At 37.4% G+C, this 21,558-nt stretch overlaps 2 protein-coding genes across 5 annotated transcripts in view; one reads left to right on the forward strand and one right to left on the reverse strand.

Moving 5' to 3' along the window:
- Positions 1-984: 984 nt before the first annotated feature.
- Positions 985-3,518, forward strand: LOC122628046 (beta-lactamase-like protein 2 homolog). Of its 2 annotated transcripts, none has more exons than XM_043809867.1 (4): positions 985-1,229; positions 1,807-2,117; positions 2,246-2,876; positions 2,948-3,518. In XM_043809867.1, the coding sequence occupies exons 2-4, from the start codon at positions 1,975-1,977 to the stop codon at positions 3,080-3,082; spliced, it is 909 nt and encodes a 302-aa protein (XP_043665802.1). In that variant the 5' UTR covers positions 985-1,229; positions 1,807-1,974; the 3' UTR covers positions 3,083-3,518. The 2 variants fall into 2 exon arrangements, with proteins under 2 accessions (XP_043665802.1, XP_043665803.1); XM_043809868.1 differs by lacking the exon at positions 985-1,229 and adding an exon at positions 1,711-1,726.
- Positions 3,172-21,558, reverse strand: part of LOC122628005 (nuclear factor of activated T-cells 5-like) — a 30,208-nt gene continuing 11,821 nt past the window's right edge. The window contains exons 1-7 of one of the 3 annotated variants that reach the window (XM_043809782.1): positions 17,746-18,786; positions 9,983-10,263; positions 8,737-9,043; positions 7,765-8,283; positions 7,192-7,659; positions 6,554-7,120; positions 3,172-6,475 (exon numbers count right to left, since the gene is read on the reverse strand). In XM_043809782.1, coding sequence (XP_043665717.1) covers positions 4,788-6,475; positions 6,554-7,120; positions 7,192-7,659; positions 7,765-8,283; positions 8,737-9,043; positions 9,983-10,263; positions 17,746-17,899 — 3,984 coding nt within the window. In that variant the 5' untranslated portion in view covers positions 17,900-18,786 and the 3' untranslated portion in view covers positions 3,172-4,787. Of the gene's footprint in view, positions 7,121-7,191; positions 7,660-7,764; positions 8,284-8,736; positions 9,044-9,982; positions 10,264-17,745; positions 18,787-21,558 lie in introns of those variants that run through there. The other 2 variants (XM_043809780.1, XM_043809781.1) reach the window with 2 other exon arrangements.

A 21,558-nucleotide genomic window follows, 5' to 3' on the forward strand; every position in this document is an offset into this window, starting at 1 on the left:
TTAGATGTCATTAGATGAAGGTTGCTGCATCAACAGCAAATTTATTTATGGCCTTCCGTACAAAAATCTACACCGATATGTATTCAACATGGTTAATTTTAAATCGATAATATGTGTATTAATCAATAGTATATGAATCGATAGTATATGTATATGATCTTTGTAATGTTGCTAAGAATGTTGTAATATTTAAATAGTAATTAATTATAATTCATATTCCTCGTACATTGTTCGAATGTTAGTAAAATAATCTGATTTATTAATTATTCTCTTCTGAGTTCGCGATTTATGTTTGACGAAAAATAAAAGTGAATTTATTGATCGTGTCTTACGATCTTTGTAATGTTGCTAACAACGTTCTATTTTGGAAATATTAGTAAAATAATCTTATTTATTAATTATCGAAATTTAATATAATATTGAAATATTAAAGTAAAATTATTTTATATTTAAGCGCGTTTCGAGTTATAATACAATGTTTAGGAGAAATGTATTATTATTTAAATATTAATTTATCATACTCCGTGTATATTACAGATTGTTTAAGTAATTATAAAATTACCAAAAGTATTAATTTTTAATCTTATCTTTTCGAAAAAAGAGAACTTGAATATTTATTTGTCGGAATGCAAAGAAAACTAATCTGATAACTATCAAAGTTTGCAAAAAGTTCATTTTTGTTGATATTTGATAAAGACGACAGGGAGTTTAAAATTTAATAGTATTGAAATAATAAATTGAAATTATTTTATGTTTAAAGTGTCTATATATAACTGTGTGTTGTTTAAATGAATATTATACTTTGTACATTATATATTATCAGCGAAGATTCGATATATCGTATACAATGTATCGTAGAGGGGTTCGTTTCGTTATCATAGGATTAGATTTTTATATGGAAGTTTATGGAATTTTTCCGTATTATATACAAAGATAGAATGTCTCTTTTCTTTCGTATTAATACGATAACGAGAACAACCGTGCGCGTGTTGGTAAACACAGACGTGGGTGTTGTGAGCGTAATTAAGTTTTATAATTCGAAAGTGATGGATTTTGTTTTATTGTTCGAAATTCCGAAAGCACATAATAATAGTGATCAAAAGTTTCGATGTTGTCTTCTAGTTAGCGTAGGAATCTAAATTCTTAATAAATAACATATCATCTAGGTACAACAAATTTTAGAGTAGAATCACCATTAGTCTGTGAGTCTCTACAGCAACCTTCTCGTGGTGAGATCCAACTTGGTATTACTTGCGATATATTGAAATCTAAATCTAGATTATATAACGTGAGTACTACTAGATAAATGGTTGCATATTCCAGTGCATTTTCAAAATCTTTTCTTTCTATTTGTAACTATATATAAAGTACTTCTTTCACAAAGAACTTTCAATTTCTTTATTATTCCTATTTATTTCTTATTTATCCTTATTTATGCTTCTCAGATTTTTTATATTTTATTTATGTTCGCTATCATATCGAAATATTTTAGAAATCAAGATATGCATCAATGATCTCTCTTTCTACTTTTGTTGTTATTATCTTTTATATGATATATTTTATTGTATGATATCTCATTGCAAGCAATATCGTGCTAATGGCTGCTTAAATACTCTTTAACTGTTTCTATAAGTAATTAATAAGAAATAAAATATATAAAAAGTTTATATAATCAACAAACACTTTTCAATTGATTTATCCTGAGAAAAGTATAATCTAGCATATGGTATCTTCTAACTTTTGTCAGATTCATTACTATTTCTATTATATACCAAAATTTTTGTTACACGCTAATTCGATTTTTAGGTTATGAATGAATAGGTTATATAACTTATTCAACTTAACACCGATGAAATACGCATTTAGTGGGCAAACAGTATTTCCCTATTACGCTTGTAGTTCATATTTTGTCCAAATTTGTCGCTGAAATCATATATGACATAGCAAAACATTAAACAATCTGAATGCAATTGAATGCAAAAAAGAATGACGACGCGATTAACATCTTTGCCTTTAGTATCTAAAATCTCAAATAAAATTATTCGGATTCTTGGCTGTAATCCTGGTCCTATGACACTTCAAGGCACAAATACATATCTTGTTGGTTCAGGAACAAGGTGAATACTGATAGTAATTGCTAGAAGAAAATGTATCAACATATTTATGTTCACTATCATATGATGAGAAAGAAAGAAACATATAATAATTTAAGATCGTATTGCTATATTATAATATTTAATTTTAGGCGTGCATTAATTGATACAGGAGACACAGAAACATCAGCCGAGTACATTAAATTATTGAAAAATGTACTTGTAGAAGAAAATGCTACGATCGAGCATGTGATAGTCACACACTGGCATCACGATCATATCGGTGGTATAAATTCTGTTCAAGAATTATTGACAACAAAGTCTAATAGCAATCCACCAATAATATGGAAGCTACCTATGTATGAAGCACTTCAAGCAACACCCGATCTTTTAAAACAATGTAAATCATTAAAGGATGAACAAATAATTGAAGTAGAAGGAGCAAAAATACAAGTGAAACATACACCTGGACATACAACGGATCATGCATGTCTATTATTAAAGGATGAACATAGTTTGTTTAGTGGCGATTGCATCTTGGGTGAAGGCACCGCTGTATTTGAAGATTTATATGATTATATGATTTCTTTAGAAAAAATTTTGAATATAAAACCATCTGTAATTTATCCTGGACATGGTCCTATAATAGAAGATCCTATTCCACGTATTGAATATTATATTCAGCATCGAAAACAAAGGGAAGAACAAATTGTAAATGTTTTAAAAGAAAATAGCAATTCTAGTTTCATGTCAGAGATGGATATTGTACAAATTATATATAAGGTGATAATATAATAATGTAATTTCATTAATTACAAGTATGTACTATCGGTATACATTATCTATATTTTTAGGACACTCCAAAAAACCTTTGGCCTGCAGCAGCACATAATGTAATGCATCATTTACAAAAATTACTAAAAGAAACAAAAGTAATAGGCAAAGAGGGTGAATGGAAAATTTCAGAAAACATAAAGTTCAATGCATGATAATACAAGCTTTTAATTATAAATATTGTGAATAATGAACTATCTGTAATATAAAATTTGTATATATGTATTAAGAAAACTCCATTGAGCAATGCTGTGAAACATTTATTCAACTTATAGAAGTAACAATAATACATACTCATGGGCATTCTTTCAGATGGCAAATCTTTAACACTTGATGTGCGTACACAGTGTACAGTATATATTACAAATAAGTTTCAGTGACAAAGTACATACCACATAGTATAATGATTTCTTTTTTATAGTTTTGCCATTTGGCTATTTTGCGAGTAAGATGCATTCTGCATCTTGATCGTGAATGCACATACGTGACCATGGACATTATATCGGCACATTTAGATGATTGATATAAAATATATGTTTTGCTACAAAGATATATCACGACAATAAATGTTTCAATATTTTCGTTATAAAATTCGCATTTATAGTACTAGATAATCTTGGCGAGTATTCGTACTCATAGTACTTATAGCACCCCTTATTAAGAACAAAAGGGAATATATCCCAATATAATTCGATGTTACGCATGCATTTATGTTCGCATCTACATACGTACATATAAGTGCGCATATGTGTACATGTATATGTAGACTTCGTTAAATCTTCAATAAGTTCACTTGACCCCGTATCTGGCCGTCCATTCGTCTCTTTGGGTAAATGTAAAAAATATATATTTATATATATGTGTGTGTGTTTATATATATGTGTGTGTGTGTGTTTCTTTTTTTTATTTATATATATATCACGATATATATATAACATATATACCTCTAGCTATTACTCTCCATATTGACATATATAATATATAATCTCTCTGTCATTTTATTCATCAATAATATAGTCAACGTAATCACATAATTATATCATCAGTACTAATTAACAACAAAAAAAAATCAATTATTAAACAACGTGTAACGTAAAAAATATATTATACTTAATATTTAATTGGAACGAAGTCAGATAACAAATGATCCATTTTTTATAATGAAATCAAGTCAGAAAAGGAAAAAGTAGAATCAAATGATGTTTCTCGGAATCATATGTTAAAATACGATAAGCTTAAATTGGCTACACTCAATTCCATGACTGTGCACAGAGATTTCATTTTGAGTGGGGTCAGTACATGATCGATCACATAGAATATAATATACTTACGACAATTTTTCTTTCTTTCTTTTGTATCACTTCTATGAAAGAAAGACCAATTCGAGATATTTCGTAAGAATAAAGGCACCTGGATGCGCAGACATTGATATAGATAAATTAATGAATTATCACATTTGACAACTCGTAGAAAAGAATATAACGAAACCCTAATTGTCGCGCGGTATGCGCCCGTCTCACTTAACACATACATGCACATTTCGATTGTTCCGGAGTTGCAACGGATTTCGTTCATACTTAAATAATAATAATAATAATAATAATAATAATAATAATAATAATAATAATAATAATAATAATAATAATAATAATATAATAATAATAATAATAATAATAAAAAAATCGACTTCATTCCTATCACACGCAAACTCGTAAAGGATATCGTGGCACAAAAATCGCTGGTACTGCATTTAAAGTAAACGATTTCAACGAACGTTTCATCGAACGTCTTGACGAGTCTTCACGATGCATTTATTAAACAGATCGAATATATTCTTTGTATGATAAGAAAGTGGCAGTACTACATCAAAAAGCCACCCTGAGGATCGAAACAGCTATGATTAATGTAATTGAGAAGTTCGTGTTCTGACATGGAAGTGAGTTCCTGAGGTAGCATGTTTCCCACATCTTCAGGCTTTCTCACGGAAGAACCAGCAGCGCTTGGTGCTGCATTTGGTATGGATGCATTGACGTTCTGTCTATTAGGAGTAACAGGTAAAGCAACAGGTGGCGATTTGCTAGTGACTTGCTCGACTATGTTACTTTGTCCAGGAGGTGACTTAGGTAAAATCCCTTCCATGGCACTGTTCATTAGTTGAGCGCTTTGAGTGGCCACGCTGTTTAGTATATTTTTCGTAGCAATGATGGCGTGCGCCGTAGTCGTCGTGATTGGTCGATTATTGATAATATCTTTCGTAGCATTCGTAATGACGTTGTTGATTGCTTGCTCAGCTGCAGTCGTTAGTCTTTGCTGCGAAGGTTCTTGAGCAGCACCGCTAGCCAAGGCAGAACTCGCTTCTGCCACGAATCCTGCTGGCTGATTCAACATCGATCCAATGTCTTGTTGAACAGCCTGCTGCATAGCTTGTGCCGCTTGAGCCTGCTGTACAGCTTGCTGAACAGCTTGTACCTGTTGAACTACTTCTTGAGTTGCTTGCTGTACAGCTTGTTGTACGACTTCTTGCGTAGCTTGCTGTACAGCTTGCTGAACTGCAGGTACCTGTACTTGTTGTACCGCTTGAACTTGCTGCACCGCTTGTTGAACGACTTGTGCGTGCTGCACGACTTGCTGTACTACTTGTTGCTGTGCTTGTTGTACGGCTTGTACCGCCTGCTGTTGTACCTGAGCTACCACCTGTTCTACCTGCTGTTGTGCGTGTGCAACAACTTGTTCAACCTGTTGTACCTGCTGTTGTATCACCACAACTTCCTGTTGAGTCAGAGCTTGCATCTGTTGAATATGATCGGCCGTTGTAGCTATTGTTTCATTTGCAACTTGAAGCGCGTTATGTGATTGAACCGTTGAGTTAGGCGTTCCATTCGCAGTTACCGACGATTCCTGTATCGTAACCGGTGGCAAAAGCGCAGCGTTAATCGTTGTGAGCAAGCTCTCATTGGATGGAGACTCTTGAACTGACGCGGAAGACGAGACAGCGTTTGCACCAGTTGCTGCCATTGGTTGCACCGACTGTGAAACTGATTGTGGCATCAAAGCTTCGAGAAGCATCGTCTTCACTGGGATCGGTGGACTCGTTCTAGTTCCTTGCTGCGGGCTGGAAATGGCATCGTCGACATGATTCATCATGCTTGTAGAATTCGGATTTACTGATTGCAAAGGTGACACAATTTGATGAGATTCTGCAGCGGAATTCACTAGCACGTCCAATTTTACAGCTGCAGCTTGCGCGGAAGGTACCAAGAGACCAGTTTGAGATTGTTGAGCCGCTTGTCGACTAGAAGTGATTATAGAAGCTCGTTGTTGCATAGCATCTACAAAATTACTTTCAGCATTCTCTTGTTCTTTCACCGTAGACACGGTAGATTCGATGTGACTCAAATATTCCTCCACGCTGTGACCGCTTTGAGCTGGTAACGGTTGTCCCACGGAGGAAGCAGCGAAGCTAGATAACGCATTGTAGTCGGACTGATGATGCTTCATACGGAGGTCGACGACACCGGCACCCTGAATACTGCCATTAGAAGTGCTTTCTGCCGTCAATATCGAATTAGTATCTTTGTTGATGTGATGTGGACTGAGAACTTTGACTTGAGACGACTCATGCATACCTCCGAATGTATTCTGATGAGTAGACACCATAGTTAGAGGATGTTGGTTACGCATCAGGTCCACGACACCAAGAAGACTCACGGCTTCTTGTACCGGAGAACCGTTTGCAGGTACAGTTACTGATCTGATGATATTGGACTGGGCGGCTTCTCTGGAATTCTCATTAACGAGTTGTTGCAAAGGACTTGTTCCCGTTGGGCCATTCGCCGTAGGCGTTGGTATACTTTGCATACTGTTATCACTGAGCATGCTGTTCTCGCTGTTCTCATCCAATACTTCTGTTTTTAAATTATCCGGAAGAATTAGTTGAAGATTCGAAGAGGAGCGCCGATTTAAAAGAGGATTCGCTATTAAGGATGGAGGTGGCATCATTACATCGGCCGAGGAATTCTGACAGTTTGGCGACTGAGAGGTCCACATCATTACTGGTGTTACTTGAGATTGCGTTGCTGCTGGGGGAGGACTCGGGTCGCTTTTAAGAGCTTCTGGAGGTTGATTCGGTGCTTGTTGAGATTGCATCGTTGTCAAGAAATTTGATGTTGCTGTGGCGGCAGACTGTACCAAAGCTGTGAAGCAACGAACGTTGTTAGTAATCTGCAAAAATGTTAAGCGATATCATCGGTTTTTGATCACTCACTGTTGGCGGGGACACCGGTTGTCAAGGTTACTGCCGAAGGAGACGACGATAGAGCAGCAGTCTCACCGTTGGTCGTAGCGAGTGGTGGTGTTATAGATTCGACTTTACTCATCGATGGTTCGGAAGAAGTGGATGCAGCCGTGTAGAAAAAGGTGTGTGGTTCGCTCGTTTTTCCCGAAGATACCGCATAGAGTTTCACGCTCACAGTTTCCGAAGGAGCCAAGTCTTGGCGTCTATAAGCCGGCACAACGCATACCAAATGAGTTTGCTGAAGGAATTCTTTATCAGGCAAGACGGCACATTCCCAGTGAGGCTCCAAATTGCTCGACATATCGTTGTTATCCAATTGAAAGACTATACGAGTGTCTTTCAGGAAATTCTTTCCCAGGATAAATAATTCTAATCCTCCGGTACACGGACAGGAAGTTAATGATTTTTTGCAAATTTCAGGAATACCTGGTGGTTGAGCTAAAAGATCAAATCTTCCTTTAATTGTCGTTCGTGTTACTGAACTTTGTTAACACCTCTTACTTTTTGCATATATAATATCATTTACCATTTTTGGATACTCACTGCAAACTATAGGGTGCGAACAAACTTGCAACGTTTCCGTAATACCATCAGAGTTAGTAATTGTCGTCCGGAAGACCATACGACATCTCGTGGATTTTTTCTTGCTTCGTCCTTGAAGTACACCTGCTTCTTGTGGAAATCTGTGTTCTACGTCAACGTTACGTTCCTTTAAGATACCAACGCAATCGCAGGTGACAAGCATATCTTTTGAAGGATCCATATCCACTTCGATTACGATCGTGCCATCGATTTTCCTCTCGATACAAGGCGTCGAATTTTTACCGCTAACTCGACAGGCTTGATAAAACATGTGTGGTGCCACTCTGCCAAGATCTGTGCCGATAAAGACTTGAAGGGTTGTCGGTTTGTCGTAACCGATCAAACGTACGATAGGAAATCCGTTTCCTGTGCGATCTTTCACCGCTCCTCTCGAACCTTCCGTTTGATAGCGCGCACGGTGTTGTTGTTCAGGCTGACAAATGATCTGTAATTGTACCTTTCCATCTATAGATGTGGTAGCTGAAAAATCGTAGAAAGTCCTTCTTGATGAAACGTTCTTTTTCGAAAGATCCGACGTCGACGTTCGTACGTTCGATGCCTACGTTTCTCTTTTTTTTCTCTTTTCAAATTTCTAACAATAGCTCGCACGATGTACATTGGATATCGCGCTTGATATCAAACAAAGGTATACGAATGTTTTCCTTCGGCCGAAGAATGCCGGTTCCTGAACATAGAACGATAAGGTATCTCGGTAGTAAAAAATCACGAGATTAACTATTTCGCCGAAGATAAATCAGCGAGGCAACAGTTTCGTTCCAACGTGACAAGATTTAAATCCTATTATCGAAGGATAATAATTTGATTATTCGACGTTAAGATCGTAAGCATCGTAAGAGCGAACGTTGCGCGTCGTTTAGAAAATTTTCGAACTATCCTAGAAGAATTTAGAAGAGGCTACAAAGGAAAACGTACAAAGTTGCGAGGTGAGGGTGACGGGGCCTTGATGGGTTATCGGTGAGCGTTTACCCAAAACACCCATGGCTGGACGAGGTTTCGTAACACCGATGACCCTGCCTACGGTGCCAGCAGTTCCGTTTCCTGTTCTACTAGCTGAGATCGCCGTAAGACCGATGCCATTGCTCGTACCTCTATTCGAAGTTTTTCCTTCGGGATTGCCAGAATGAGGGACCTCGGGAAAAGAGAAATTTGCGTCCTCGGATTCGAGCTTTATATCCATTTTTCTTCTCTTCGAGTCCTCTTCACCGACGCCGTTCCACGCCTGTTAATCCAACCAACGAATTCTCGTTAATATCACGATACAATAAATATTAACCATTAACTTTTGCGCAATCGAAAGATTAGGAGAAGGAACCGATGATCTTAGAACTTTAGGAAAGCCTTGATCTTTCGATCCTTCACGAGATATATAGACACGACCCATATGTGTCCACCGAGCTAACGAGCAAAGGCAAATTGATCGTCATGAAACTCGCATGAGTGTTCGTGCATCGTGCTCGGTTCAATCTAACGAATCAGAGCATCCATTGTGCGGGTTCAACCACCGTCGAGCCGTACCGTATCATCGTCCAGTGACGATGTCAGCAAACGGACACGTTGATACCATGCTAGTATTTACCGGTGGTGCAATCAAGGATGAACATTCGAAGTGAACTTTAGAGGCTTCGTTCCCCGGCTTCTTCGAGCTCTAGCGATAGAACTTTAGAAGAGCAATGTTATTTTCATTTCTGATGGCCCGAGACGATCGCAAAACATTTTCATGTCCTCGACATGATACTCTCGATAGATCCGTTAATAACCACGATCGATAGCTTCTGCTTCGCGCGATCTCACTCCTATCGGAGAGCGCAAAAGATCACGAAGAACACGCTACGAGCGAACATAAACATCTTTGGTCATGGAGAATACTCGCTCACGTACAATCACCGACGATGATATTCCGATAAGACGCAAATGTATCGCCACTTTACACTGATAATCGTTGATAACAATGCAGCCGTTGCTCCGCGGAGAATTTTATCGGCTGATGGATAACCCCCGGCTCACGTATATATAAATAAACAATATCTTCAGCTCGGATGCAAGTATTACAATTCTGCGCTACCGTACGACAAATTTTTCGATTGGAAGTTTCGTTAACTTTTTAAATTCGCGTTTACCTTATTGTTACGATCTATAATTCAAATAAAATTTAACAAACGTTAGCGGTGTTGAGCTGTTGTTGTCGTTCTTCGAAACCAAGACCAGAATCGTTCGAATTGTCGCAAGCGTCTTGCGCCGAGCTGGTTGCTCTTGCTTCGTGATCATCCGAATTTTGAGCGGTGCCACCGCTCAAAGGAATCGACGATTGCTGCTGTTGCTGCTGCTCTCGTTGCTGGTGAACCGCTCTCCTGTTGATTGAGTGCGTTCGATTATTAGGTGCCGCGGAACTCCTTAAAATGGATCCTGTCACCGTGGACGATGAGCCTCCTGCATTGCTACCTGAAACACCAAATGTGGAAACGTAACAAAGATGTCTACTTTCCTACGAATTGTTCGTTCGAGAACGTACGGCTTATCTAAATCAGTATATATCTTCTTAATATATTTCGTCCGATTTATGTAAGCGAATTTGCTCTAGAAATACTGTATTGACTGTTTTCTTATGAAAACCAGTTACGCATTATTGTTTGAAGTTTTTATTTAGCATTAAGTTTTCCTGTTTTTTTTTTTTTTCTGACGCAGTCTACGCATGATAAAACGATTGCGAGGAAAATCGCAAAGTGTTTAAGGCATTAAAAAGAGGAATGAAAAAGTGAGAAACGAGAATTATTTTCGTAGGCTTGCGAGACATCGTTGTCGATAATGTCGCGTTTTAAAGAAATTTTTACGAATTTTCGGTAATGTTTGTTCACGGTTCGTACACATGTTAGATTACTATCATTTGCTCGATTAAAGTCCAAAGATCGAAATATTCTATAACTGGAGGGGGAGGAAGAAGAAGAAGAAGAAGAAGAAGAAGAAGAAGAAGAAGAAGAAGAAGAAGAAGAAGAAGAAGAAAAAGAAGAAAAAAAAAGAAAAAGAAGAAGAAGAAGAAGTAGTAGAAGTAGTAGTAGAAGAAAAAAAAAGAAAAAAGATAGATGATGAGATATCTAGGACAATGTAGAAACAGGACAAGCGAGAAGAAAGATGACGACGTTGACGCTGATAATCCTGATGAAAATGATGACTAGGGAAAATAAAAAATTATTTCTGACGAGAAAGAAAGAAAAAAAAAAAAATTACGAAGATGAGAAAACACGAGGAGAAAGATTGCGCGAAGAACAGGACAATAATGATGAAGAAGAAAGAAAACAAAAACAAAAAAGAAAAAAAAAACAAGAAAACGAGAAAGAAAATGAAAAAGAGAAAAAAAGCAAAAAAAGAAGAAAAATGAAGGAAGAGTAGAGTAGGATGGCAGAGGAAAGCAATGTCGGATGATCTAAGTATAGAACGTCGACTGCCGGACGGAATAATTGCGTAGGGGTAAAGTTGCAATCGCGAACGCAACTGGTGGTGCTGGAGAAACTGGGGGTTTCGATCCACCCCGCTTCATGTGTTCTCTCTCTCTCTCTCTCTCTCTCTCTCTCTCTCTCCTCTCTTTCTCTCTCTCTCTCATAGAGCGTGGAAGAATATGGAGGGGTGAGTACGGCGACTAATGGGCGCTTGCACACACTTGCAAGATGCATCAGTGTGAACGTCGAGGAAAATCACGGGACGATGTCAACGACCCGCGCACGACCCTACATTTCCAATCTCATTGCGCTTCACTTTTCTCCACCCATTACCTCCTCCTTCAGCCTCCCTCTCGCGAGTCTCGCGGATCCTGCAAGTGTTATTTGTCGTAGCGGTATCGATCATACGCCGAGAACGTCGCTTCATTTTTCTCGACATCAAAGCATCTTTCTCTCTCTCTCTCTCTCTCTCTCTCTCTCTCTCTCTCTCTCTCTCTCTCGGCTTTTCTTTTTTTTTGTTTTGTTTTGTGATCAACAGTCTCTGACAACTCGATTAGTTTTTTATCCGTTTAATTTGATCTAACAATTAGTCAGGATCGTAGTTAAAAGTTAATTCTTTTGAAGTATTTATATAATACAAATTTAATTATTAATGAAATCCCTTTGGTCCCTTCGTTCCTTTATATCCTTCTTCCATTTTTTCATCTTTCGATATTAATTCGATTAATGAAGATTCTATTTTAAAATCCCACGCTCTCTCGTAATCGAAAAGATAATTTAGTCAATCTTTGAAGACCCTTTTTAATCAGTCTGCTTAACGTACGACTATCGTTTTATTGTCATCTGTGGCGACGTCTTTCGAGATGCTTATTTGCCTCGCGCGTTCGATCGCAATAACGAAAAGAATCCTTCTTCTCGTTTTTCGTTCATTGATCGACTCTGTTTTTAATCTACACGGTATATATGACGTGCTAGTTAATTAAGTTGATGATGTAGAGACAATAAAGATAAGGAGGATCAACAGAATTTCAGTTTTGATTGACATCACGTTGAAAGAGAAAGGAAGAGAAAGACAGACACACAGAGAGTTACCGAATCAAACGTGGATGTCTGTTCTAACATGCCTCAAGATACATATATATCGTCGAATATATGCAATAAAGATAATAAAGATAATAAAGATTGTACAACTTTTCGCGTTAACAGAATGCAATTATTCGATAGATCGCATCTCGTGAAAATTTCGCAAAGATATTTACGTCGATGGATAATGGCATTTAAATAAATTTATACGCTTTGAAAATAACGATCGAAGCCGGTACGATGGAAGGGTACTGGCAATAGGTTGCATGCAACTTGGCTGGAATATGAATTGGGCTTTCCTTCTTTCTCTTATTCTTCTTTTTCTTAGGTCAAACTCGGTTAGTATTTGCGTCTCCTTGATCGTCCTCGGTAGACCCAGGAGAAGCAGAAGCCCGAGCATGCATTTGTGAGCGTTTTCTCTCTCTGTTTCTCTCTCTCTCTCTCTCTCTCTCTCTCTCTCTCTCTCTCTCTCTCTCTCTCTCTCTCTCTCTCTCGATAACAGGATCGATAAACATCGTTACTATTACATTGTAAACAGAGCAGCTCGCGCTAACTATGACGCCTCTCGAGTCTCAAGGATATTGTTACCTGTTCTTTGCTGGATCGATGCGCTCGATCCTTATCGAATCGAAAGCGTTTCCGTGCCACGAGTTAAGACGGCCGTTAAAAGGACCGCATGGCGAACCTTTTCCGATCAAATCCGTGAAAAATTCCACGCTTCTAAGCTTTATCTAGCAACGATTATGCTCCTTTGTCTGCTCTATCAGTCGGATGATTTGTCGAATTTTACAAAAATACATAGAATATCACTTCCTTTCTTCCTTTTAATATTTTTCTTTTTTCTTCTTTCTTTTTATCCCCTAGGAATCACCCAACTATAATTCGTATTCATTCGTAGTCGTTCACGAAGTCTGGCAAATTTGAATATGACTTTATCTGTTTATAAAATCAAGATAAGATAGCAACCTTTCTGATCGCTTCAAATTTTGCTATAGATACACGGTACATTGACCCAATGCATTTCGAAGGTAAAGACGCTAATAAAAGACGGTGCTAAAATTCGAGATCGAGAAAAGCAAACATAACTTCTTGACGAGAAGATAACTTGACGAGAATTTTACGCATCAATTAGATACTATTTAAAAGAGAGAAAGAAAGAGAAAAAGAGAGAGAGAGAGAGACAGAGACAGAGAGACAGACAGACAGACAAACATATCCTATTACAGACAGATAGAGAGAAAGAGAGAGACTTACAATAAATTCGATTTGTTAACCTCCGTCTTATATTATTAGTATTGTTAACATTAATTAGTAATAACATATTAAAATACACAAATGTCGTTTCATTCATTCGTTATATTCATACAATTTTATTGATAATAGCTGATAAAAGCCGCGTGAGAATTAGGCACTTCTCTCTTTCTCTTTCTCTCTTTTTCTCTCCCTTTTCCTCGTTTCTCTTTCGGCTCCTAAACTATTGCGAAAGAAGTTCGCGTGGCACGATGACAGTCTGTGTACACTTAATGACATCGCTGATAGCCTACTTAAGAGCTCGAGATAACACAGAAGGATCCGTACGCGGGCATGATGGTGCACAGTGCTTCTGTTCGAGGCTATACGAATTTTCGTTTGGCGATGATCTACCCCGACGATCGTTGCTCGCTCGTGCGTTGATAAGCGTATTCGATTCATCGACGGGTTACTCGAGAACATTGATAACAGGATAAACGATTTGCCAAATGTAAACGCGTTTAATCGTCTAATACGAATAGACGAATTAATATTTGAATATTTTTTACTCATTATTTCAAATGGAATGAAATATTCCGAATGAATAAAAATTAACGTAACACGAAGTTGAGTAATTAATAATAATCGAACAAATATAACGCGACTGAAGGATGTCGAAGAAAACAAAATTAAACTGTATCACTGAACGATTATCACTATACTAGATATCCAGGTAACGTAATCAACGATACGTACGATCTGTGAAGTTTTTTAAATCAATCGATCGGATAGATCTTCTTCTTCTTCTTCTTGCAAATTCGAACGATTCGCGAAGAACGACCGTGATCTGTCGTAACGATGAGACATACATACTTATCGCAGATAGCTCATCTTATCGACGATTCTCTCTCTCTCTCTCTCTCTCTCTCTCTCTCTCTCTCTTACTTTCTCTCCCTCTTTTTTAATGAAAAAAAAAAGAAAAAAAAAAGAAAGAAAAAACGAATGTTATACTTACTCGCAGTAGAACTAAACTCGCGATAGTGTTCGACCAATTGAGTCAATGTAATTGATAGCCTAACATGCGGGTGTGCGTACGTATGTACTGTATATCTATTAATGTGAACATAACACGTCGACGAAATGGAAGTCGAGCGCGCGTCTTTTCGACGACGCACATGCTCAAAACACGTGCGCGAGCGTGGCACGAGATTTTAATCGAACGAATCGAAATTCGAGAGTACGGGGGCCAAGTGAAAGGAGGAGCAAGTAAAGAGATCCACTCATTGGTCAATCCGGTTTAACGAAAGATAAGTTTATCTTATGCTCTTTCTCATTTTTTCTTGAATACTAGTTTTACCTTAATAGCAGATAATAAGAAAGAGATAGCGAGAAAGAGAGAGAGAGAAATAGGGATAACTATTTTATATTCATATACGTATCAATTGCCTCGATCTAACGAATCTTATTACTGATACGATCACATGGTCTTTGATCAAGAATATTTAATTAAACACATACAAAAAAATAAAAAACAAAAAAGAATAAAATAAAAAACATAAGAAAGAAACAAGAAAAGAACAGACGGATATCTAAGAAACGGAGTTAAAAGTCGATAATCGATAGCTCGACGAAGGTCTCCTTCGAATCGATGACAACTCAAGTTCGTTGCATCTACGACATAGAATATAAAAAGATAAAAAGAAGCAGGCTGAGAGAGATTGCTCACATTCTTGGAAGAATTTGATCAGCGCAATAACGTAATTGCGTTCCTGATATTATTTAATGAGATATCCAGAGAGAGAGAGAGAGAGAGAAAGAGAGAGAGATGCATTCGCAAAGAACTCCTGAATCTCACCAGCAGTCAAACTTTTGCTTAGAAATTAATGAAGAACAAGTATTCACAAAATGTTTAATCTTTTATTTATGAAGAGCAAATTAAAAGCGCCTGACTCGTTCGTGTTTGGTATGCAAGAAATGCAAGAAATGAAAGTACGTTCGATGATTCACTTTCGATCGATCGAAATATATTATTAATTTGATACTTCGATGCGTTCGCTATCGATCTAATAAAAAACGATGAAATTTAATATAGAAAAGCGAGTCGATGATTACTTCCAAGTGAAATAATTATTTTTTGTTCGATGCTTTTCGACTGAAATAATTCCGATGAAATATAGTATATTCCCGCGTTTTCATAAAATCTTTAAATACAAAGGTGTCCGTAATAGCAATAGTTATTATGATACAAAAATAACCAATAAAAAAACAAACATTTATCGAAAAATTATATATATATATGTATATATGCGCTATGTAACACACACACACACAAATTTTATTCCGACTAACATAATCGTTTAACGCACGTGTTTAACCGCGAGACATCAAGGTCAGCAGAATAGAAGCTGGAAAAGAAGCTACATTTTTGGACTTTCTCCTTGATTCCGGCCAAAGATACACAACGATAACGACGATGACAACGACGACGAAGAAGACGGCGAAGAAGACGACAACGGTGGCGAGTACTTACGACACAAGTTGCCGATGTAAAATCACGCCTTTCGTCCGTCAAATTAACGATCTATGTTAATTCGGCAGGCATTTTGAGACGATAGGAGAGGAACCAGTTTGCTCTGTTCTTTCAGCAAATATCGACAATGCGTTTGCCAAGAAGATGGTCTTTTAAATTCTTATTTTTTCTGCCTCCTCCCCTCTATCTCTATCTTTTTCACAGGCGAGTTCGATCTGAAAATAAATAATTTATCTGTTTTTTTCTCGGTCAAATGGATCGCAGTCTCGGCGAAAGAATGTTCGCGGCCTTTTTTTTCTCTCTCTTTTTTTTTTTTTTTGCTACACGATCGAAGACGACGAAAGGAAACGGTTTGAGAGGAGATGAGGGGTAAAGGAGAAAAAGAAACGTGATGCTTTCCAATAATCGCTAGAATGACGGCGTTAATCGCGAATAGGACGAAAGTGCATCGGCGCATAATGACGAGTCATGGATTCCCTAGCACGTTGTAAGCGTAACGATTCATATACAGGTTTATCCCATATATATATATATATATATATATATATATATATATATATGAATATGTACATACATAAATATATATACATATATACACATACATACATATAAAAGTATATGTATATAAACACACGTAGAGTGTATGGATGGCAACGTGATTAACACGTAACAACATAATCGAAGTTTAAAAGCGTATACTCGATCTTCCGGAAGTTACGGAAAAAGTCTCCTTGATTTGTTTCCTCCGTCGAAGGAAGTTCACCGGTTTCTTAGTTTCTTGGATTGAACGTATACTATCTGACAAGGCCAGAATGAATCATTCTACGAACACAGTACGAAGAACATGGAGAAGTGTGTAAGGGGGAGGAGAGCTGATGATTTATTATTGGAGCAAAAGAATGCAATCTCTCTCTCTCTCTCTCTCTCTCTCTCTCTCTCTCTCTCTATCTCGTGCAATAAGCGTAGGTTATCTTTTAAAAGCGAAAATTGATTTTACTCGATCGTCGTGAGTAACGAAGGTGGTAAACCACGAAGCTCGGTTTTAAGCTCATGACAACAATAATCGCGGAAAGATAATAAAGAAAAATAATTAAGTCAGGATATTGACCTCGTCTCGTCCTCGCGTACTTCGATATTATAAGACATCGAACATTTCGGGACTCTCCCCTTTCTCTCCCGTCCCGAACATGACCAGATAAAAAGAGTAAATTAAGTAACAAAAAAAAAAAAAAAAAGAAAAAAAGAACAGATAGAAAATTATCTTATCTTCTCTTCTTATTCTACAATCTGGCGCGAAAACTTATAAAGAGTATTACGAAGAATAATAATTAGTACAGATAGTAATTCGAGAAAAGAAAAAAAAAAAGAAAAAAAAAAGGAGAAGAGAAAGAGATAAAAAACAAAATGAGTGAGGTTTTCTTTTTTGTTTTTCTTTTTCATCTTGTTTTTCCCGTTTTGCGCAATGAAGGTAACTGAAAATGTAGTCAGAAATCTCGATGAAGAAGACTCGTGCTTATTCGTGCTTATTATAGAGAAAGCGATAGAACAGGATCTCGTTGAGTCGTACGCAAAGGAGGCGCAAACGTACAGATGTTTGTTTTGATTCATTTTGTTTTCCTTGTTCTTTAGAGTTCGAGGAAATATTACCGTGAAAATAAAGATCCGTCGGTGATATGAACTTGATGGGAATCGGGCGGGCAAGTTGCAATAGCATCCCCACGTGCTCGTGACAAGGACTCGTCGAGGTGCCGCTGCCGGTCCTCCGAAGTTCTTGCCTTCTTTTTTCGAGATCGGGTGCCATCAGAGCACCTCGAAAAGAAATTTCAAACAGCAGTCCTCGCTGCCAATAACGTATCACCGGATCGATCGATCGATCGTAAAAAAATCTTTCTTCTTCACCGTCCTCTATGATCCTTCCTTCTCTCTCCAATTCCAGACGATTCGTCACACAGAGAAACTATTAAAAACTCGGGATATATCGTTCGATATATCGAGCCGCGGACACTCACTAGTCATCATTGTTGTTTTGTACGTAAAAGTGGAACGAGAAAAAAAAAGTAAGAGAGATAAGGAAGGAAACCGCAGATGAAAATATCACGGTCGCACACTTTTCACTCTTAATATCCCCGCGATTCTATTATCAATGAGTTAAACAAAAGATATTAGAATGAACAATAATAAAGAATAGAAAGAAGACGGAAATAAGTGAAGGACGATAAACGTTCAACGAAAAGATCCTTACACGTCGAGTTTCGTGCTCGTACTGCCGCGCTTCGTTTAGAGTCAAAGCCGGCGAGCGTGGTGGCGACTCTGAGCGATGCGAGTAAATAATCCCCACTCTTTCCTATTTTCCATCTTCTCTTCACCCCACTACGTCCCTAGACGTCGCCGATGTCGATGTCGGCGTCGTCATCGTCATCGCAATCGTCTACGTTTTACCCTTCTCCTTCTTTCCCCTCTCGTCGTCCTAACGATCTCACATTCAAACTCCCGCCGAAAGCAAAGAACTCTTTACGCTTCCGATCTTTACTCGCGGAAATAATTGGAACGAGACAAGTATCGTGGATAAGAATTTTTGGCCCGCTTAACGAACGACTTTAGCGTTTACACGATTTCAAATGTGTGACCGCTTATTATCTGTACATGCAATTAGAGGAAGTCTATATATGTATTTTAACTCCGATGAAGTGCGTAAACTACTGGGTATACGATTGTGTATGTACATGTACATATACGTGTATATATATATATTTTTTTTTCTCTCTGTCTCTCCTTTTTTCGTTTTTAATTTATTTGAAGAACGACTTGTTCGATTTTACTGCGCAGATCATTGAGACTTGGATCAATGCCTAGTGAAATGTTTATGAGAATGGGCTATTATGTTTCTTTGGTCTATATCGAAAGTTCGTATAAAGCTCGTAAATATACATTACTTGTAATTTGCTAGTGAAGAATCTAATGTTCGTCTTCTTTTTTCTTTTTTCCTTTTATCGAGCGAGCGTGTTTGATTCTACCATTCGTTAGTATGTATCCTCCGACACACACACACACACACACACACACACATTAGAACAATAGGTACGTTGTAAAATATTTAAGAGACAAACAAATTTGAAGTTTTGTGATATATATACGCGCGCGCGCACACACACACACACATATATATATATATATATATATATATATATGTACATATTATATATAAATACATGTTTTCTTAAAACAAATCGTCCTCGATCTTATTAAGTCTAATCTCTTTCTAACAAACGTAACTGAACACGCGTTTCAAGCATGAAACGTTGAAGAAATCTTTCGAAAGATATCATTAACTTCCCAATTCCTTCGAGGATTTATTATTATCAATGCGGATGAATCACGTTTCAATTTCCTAAAAAAGACATAAAAGAAGGACCTTTCGAGAAAGACGTCACTTTTGTACGCGTTATCACCAGGAGACTGTTGCTGTGTAATAAGTAAAAGTGATCGTTAGAGATGGCACTAACATCAAAACTCAATTGATAACGCTCCCCGGAGGCATCGTTGCATTTTATCGTGCGTCAACAACGCTCTGTGCTTTTATCGTTTCAGAACGGGTTATTCTTTAAGAAATGTATCCTTTATTGTTACTGTTATTAATGTAAATCCGTAAAAAAAGAAAAGAATTGCTAACAAATTTGAAATTTCTAGAAACGACGCATTGTCGGAGAGAAACCCTCATCATGGACTTTGAACGACGTTGTGACGTCGAGACACCCAGAAAAGGTCCAAAAGGTCAAAGTTGATTTGTTCTACTATCCGCGATTAATAATAATAACGATAATGCAAAGAGAGAGCGAAAGAGAGAAAAAGAGAAAAAGAGAAAGAGGGGGAGAGAGAGAGAGACAGAGAGAAAGAAAAATGGCGTCCAGACAAGGCCGAGTCCTCGCTCGAACATTCCGGTAATTGCGATATATTTGTTATAAGAAGCACGGTCACTGCCCTTTGAACCGATCGGCCCGTGTATGCCTGACTGTTTGCGTGTGGGTGGGTGGGTGGACTAGCGTTCTATTAATAATACCCTCGAGACTTGTCGCTTCACCATTGAAAAGCGTGCCTCTGTTTTCAGTAAGACGTTAATCATTGGTCAAACTCATCCTTGAGATTGGGATGTGTGAATTACAAACTGTCTCGCACTAATATTTAACAAGTATGACGCGTGCGCGTGCATGTGTGTGTATAACTTACATATGAGTGTACGTAGCTACGTGCGCACATATACGTTTAAGCAAGACCCAACCGATGATATTTGGAGTAATGTTAATTTCGTTATATCTTTCATCATTCGACGAATAACGAATATTACAGATGAGATTTACGATACATATAAATGTAAAAACATTTATACGTATGCACTTTTCTTCTTTTTTCTTCTTTGCGGTTATCACCGTCGGGATAGATATTTTTTAATAACGTTTATGACTAAGAAAAGAATTATCGTTCTACGCCACGAAATCTGTTAATTATAATTAGTCTAGTTTCTGTCGCAAAACTCGGTTCGATAATAATTATCATTGTTATGATATATTATTATTATCATTATTATGAGCTTAAACAATTATTCGAATAAATGCCCGTTTCCTCGATAACGATGATAACTTCTTTCGATATAAGGCATTATTTCCCACGTACGCCTAATTAAAACATTCGATAACGTGAATTTACGTCTGATTCTTCTTCGTTACTGTCGCGTTTAAGATTTACATTAATTCATTGTATTTCGAATGGATTTGGTTAACTCCATCGCTATTCTCGATTAAATATAACTTGTAAGTTGTCTGTTTTTGCTTTAACGATCGAGGAGAATTCATCGTCGACCTTCGTCAATGCACTCTCGATTCCAATTCCAAGTTCGCTTGTAGCTTCTCAAGGACGGTCACGAAATCCTTCTACCGTTTCGTGAGTTTACGATGACAGGCATTATCGGAAATGACGGTACAATGAGAAAAGGAGAGGACCGTTTTGCTTGAGAAAACAGGGGTCTAAGCGTGATTAGATAATCGAGACTCGAACGATCAATTAACGAACGTCTCGAGGATTTCCTGAAAATCTTCGAGAAACTTTTGCAACGACATGTGTGTTTGAGGATAGTATAAGAAGAAGAAGGAGGAGGAGAAAGAGGAGAAGAAGAAGGAGGAGGGGAAAAATCAGAAAAAAATAAGAGAGAGAGAGAGAGAGAGAGAGAGAATTATGCGTTCATCGTCAAGTAACGGTACAAGCGAATTTATTAAAAGATTTATTTTCTTAAGCACTCGCTCGTCATCGTCGCCGCCTATTTTACCTAAGAAAACGTTTCGTTGAAAACGACGACGAACGAATATAAAAAAGAAGATAAAGTAATTAGCATTAACCAATAATTACCAAACGATGATATCGCTCGTCGTCGTCGGCATAAGGATCGATTTACAAATATCGAGCTAAATA

The sequence above is a fragment of the Vespula pensylvanica genome, chromosome 3 (assembly GCF_014466175.1).
Source record: "Vespula pensylvanica isolate Volc-1 chromosome 3, ASM1446617v1, whole genome shotgun sequence".
Lineage (NCBI taxonomy): Eukaryota > Metazoa > Arthropoda > Insecta > Hymenoptera > Vespidae > Vespula > Vespula pensylvanica.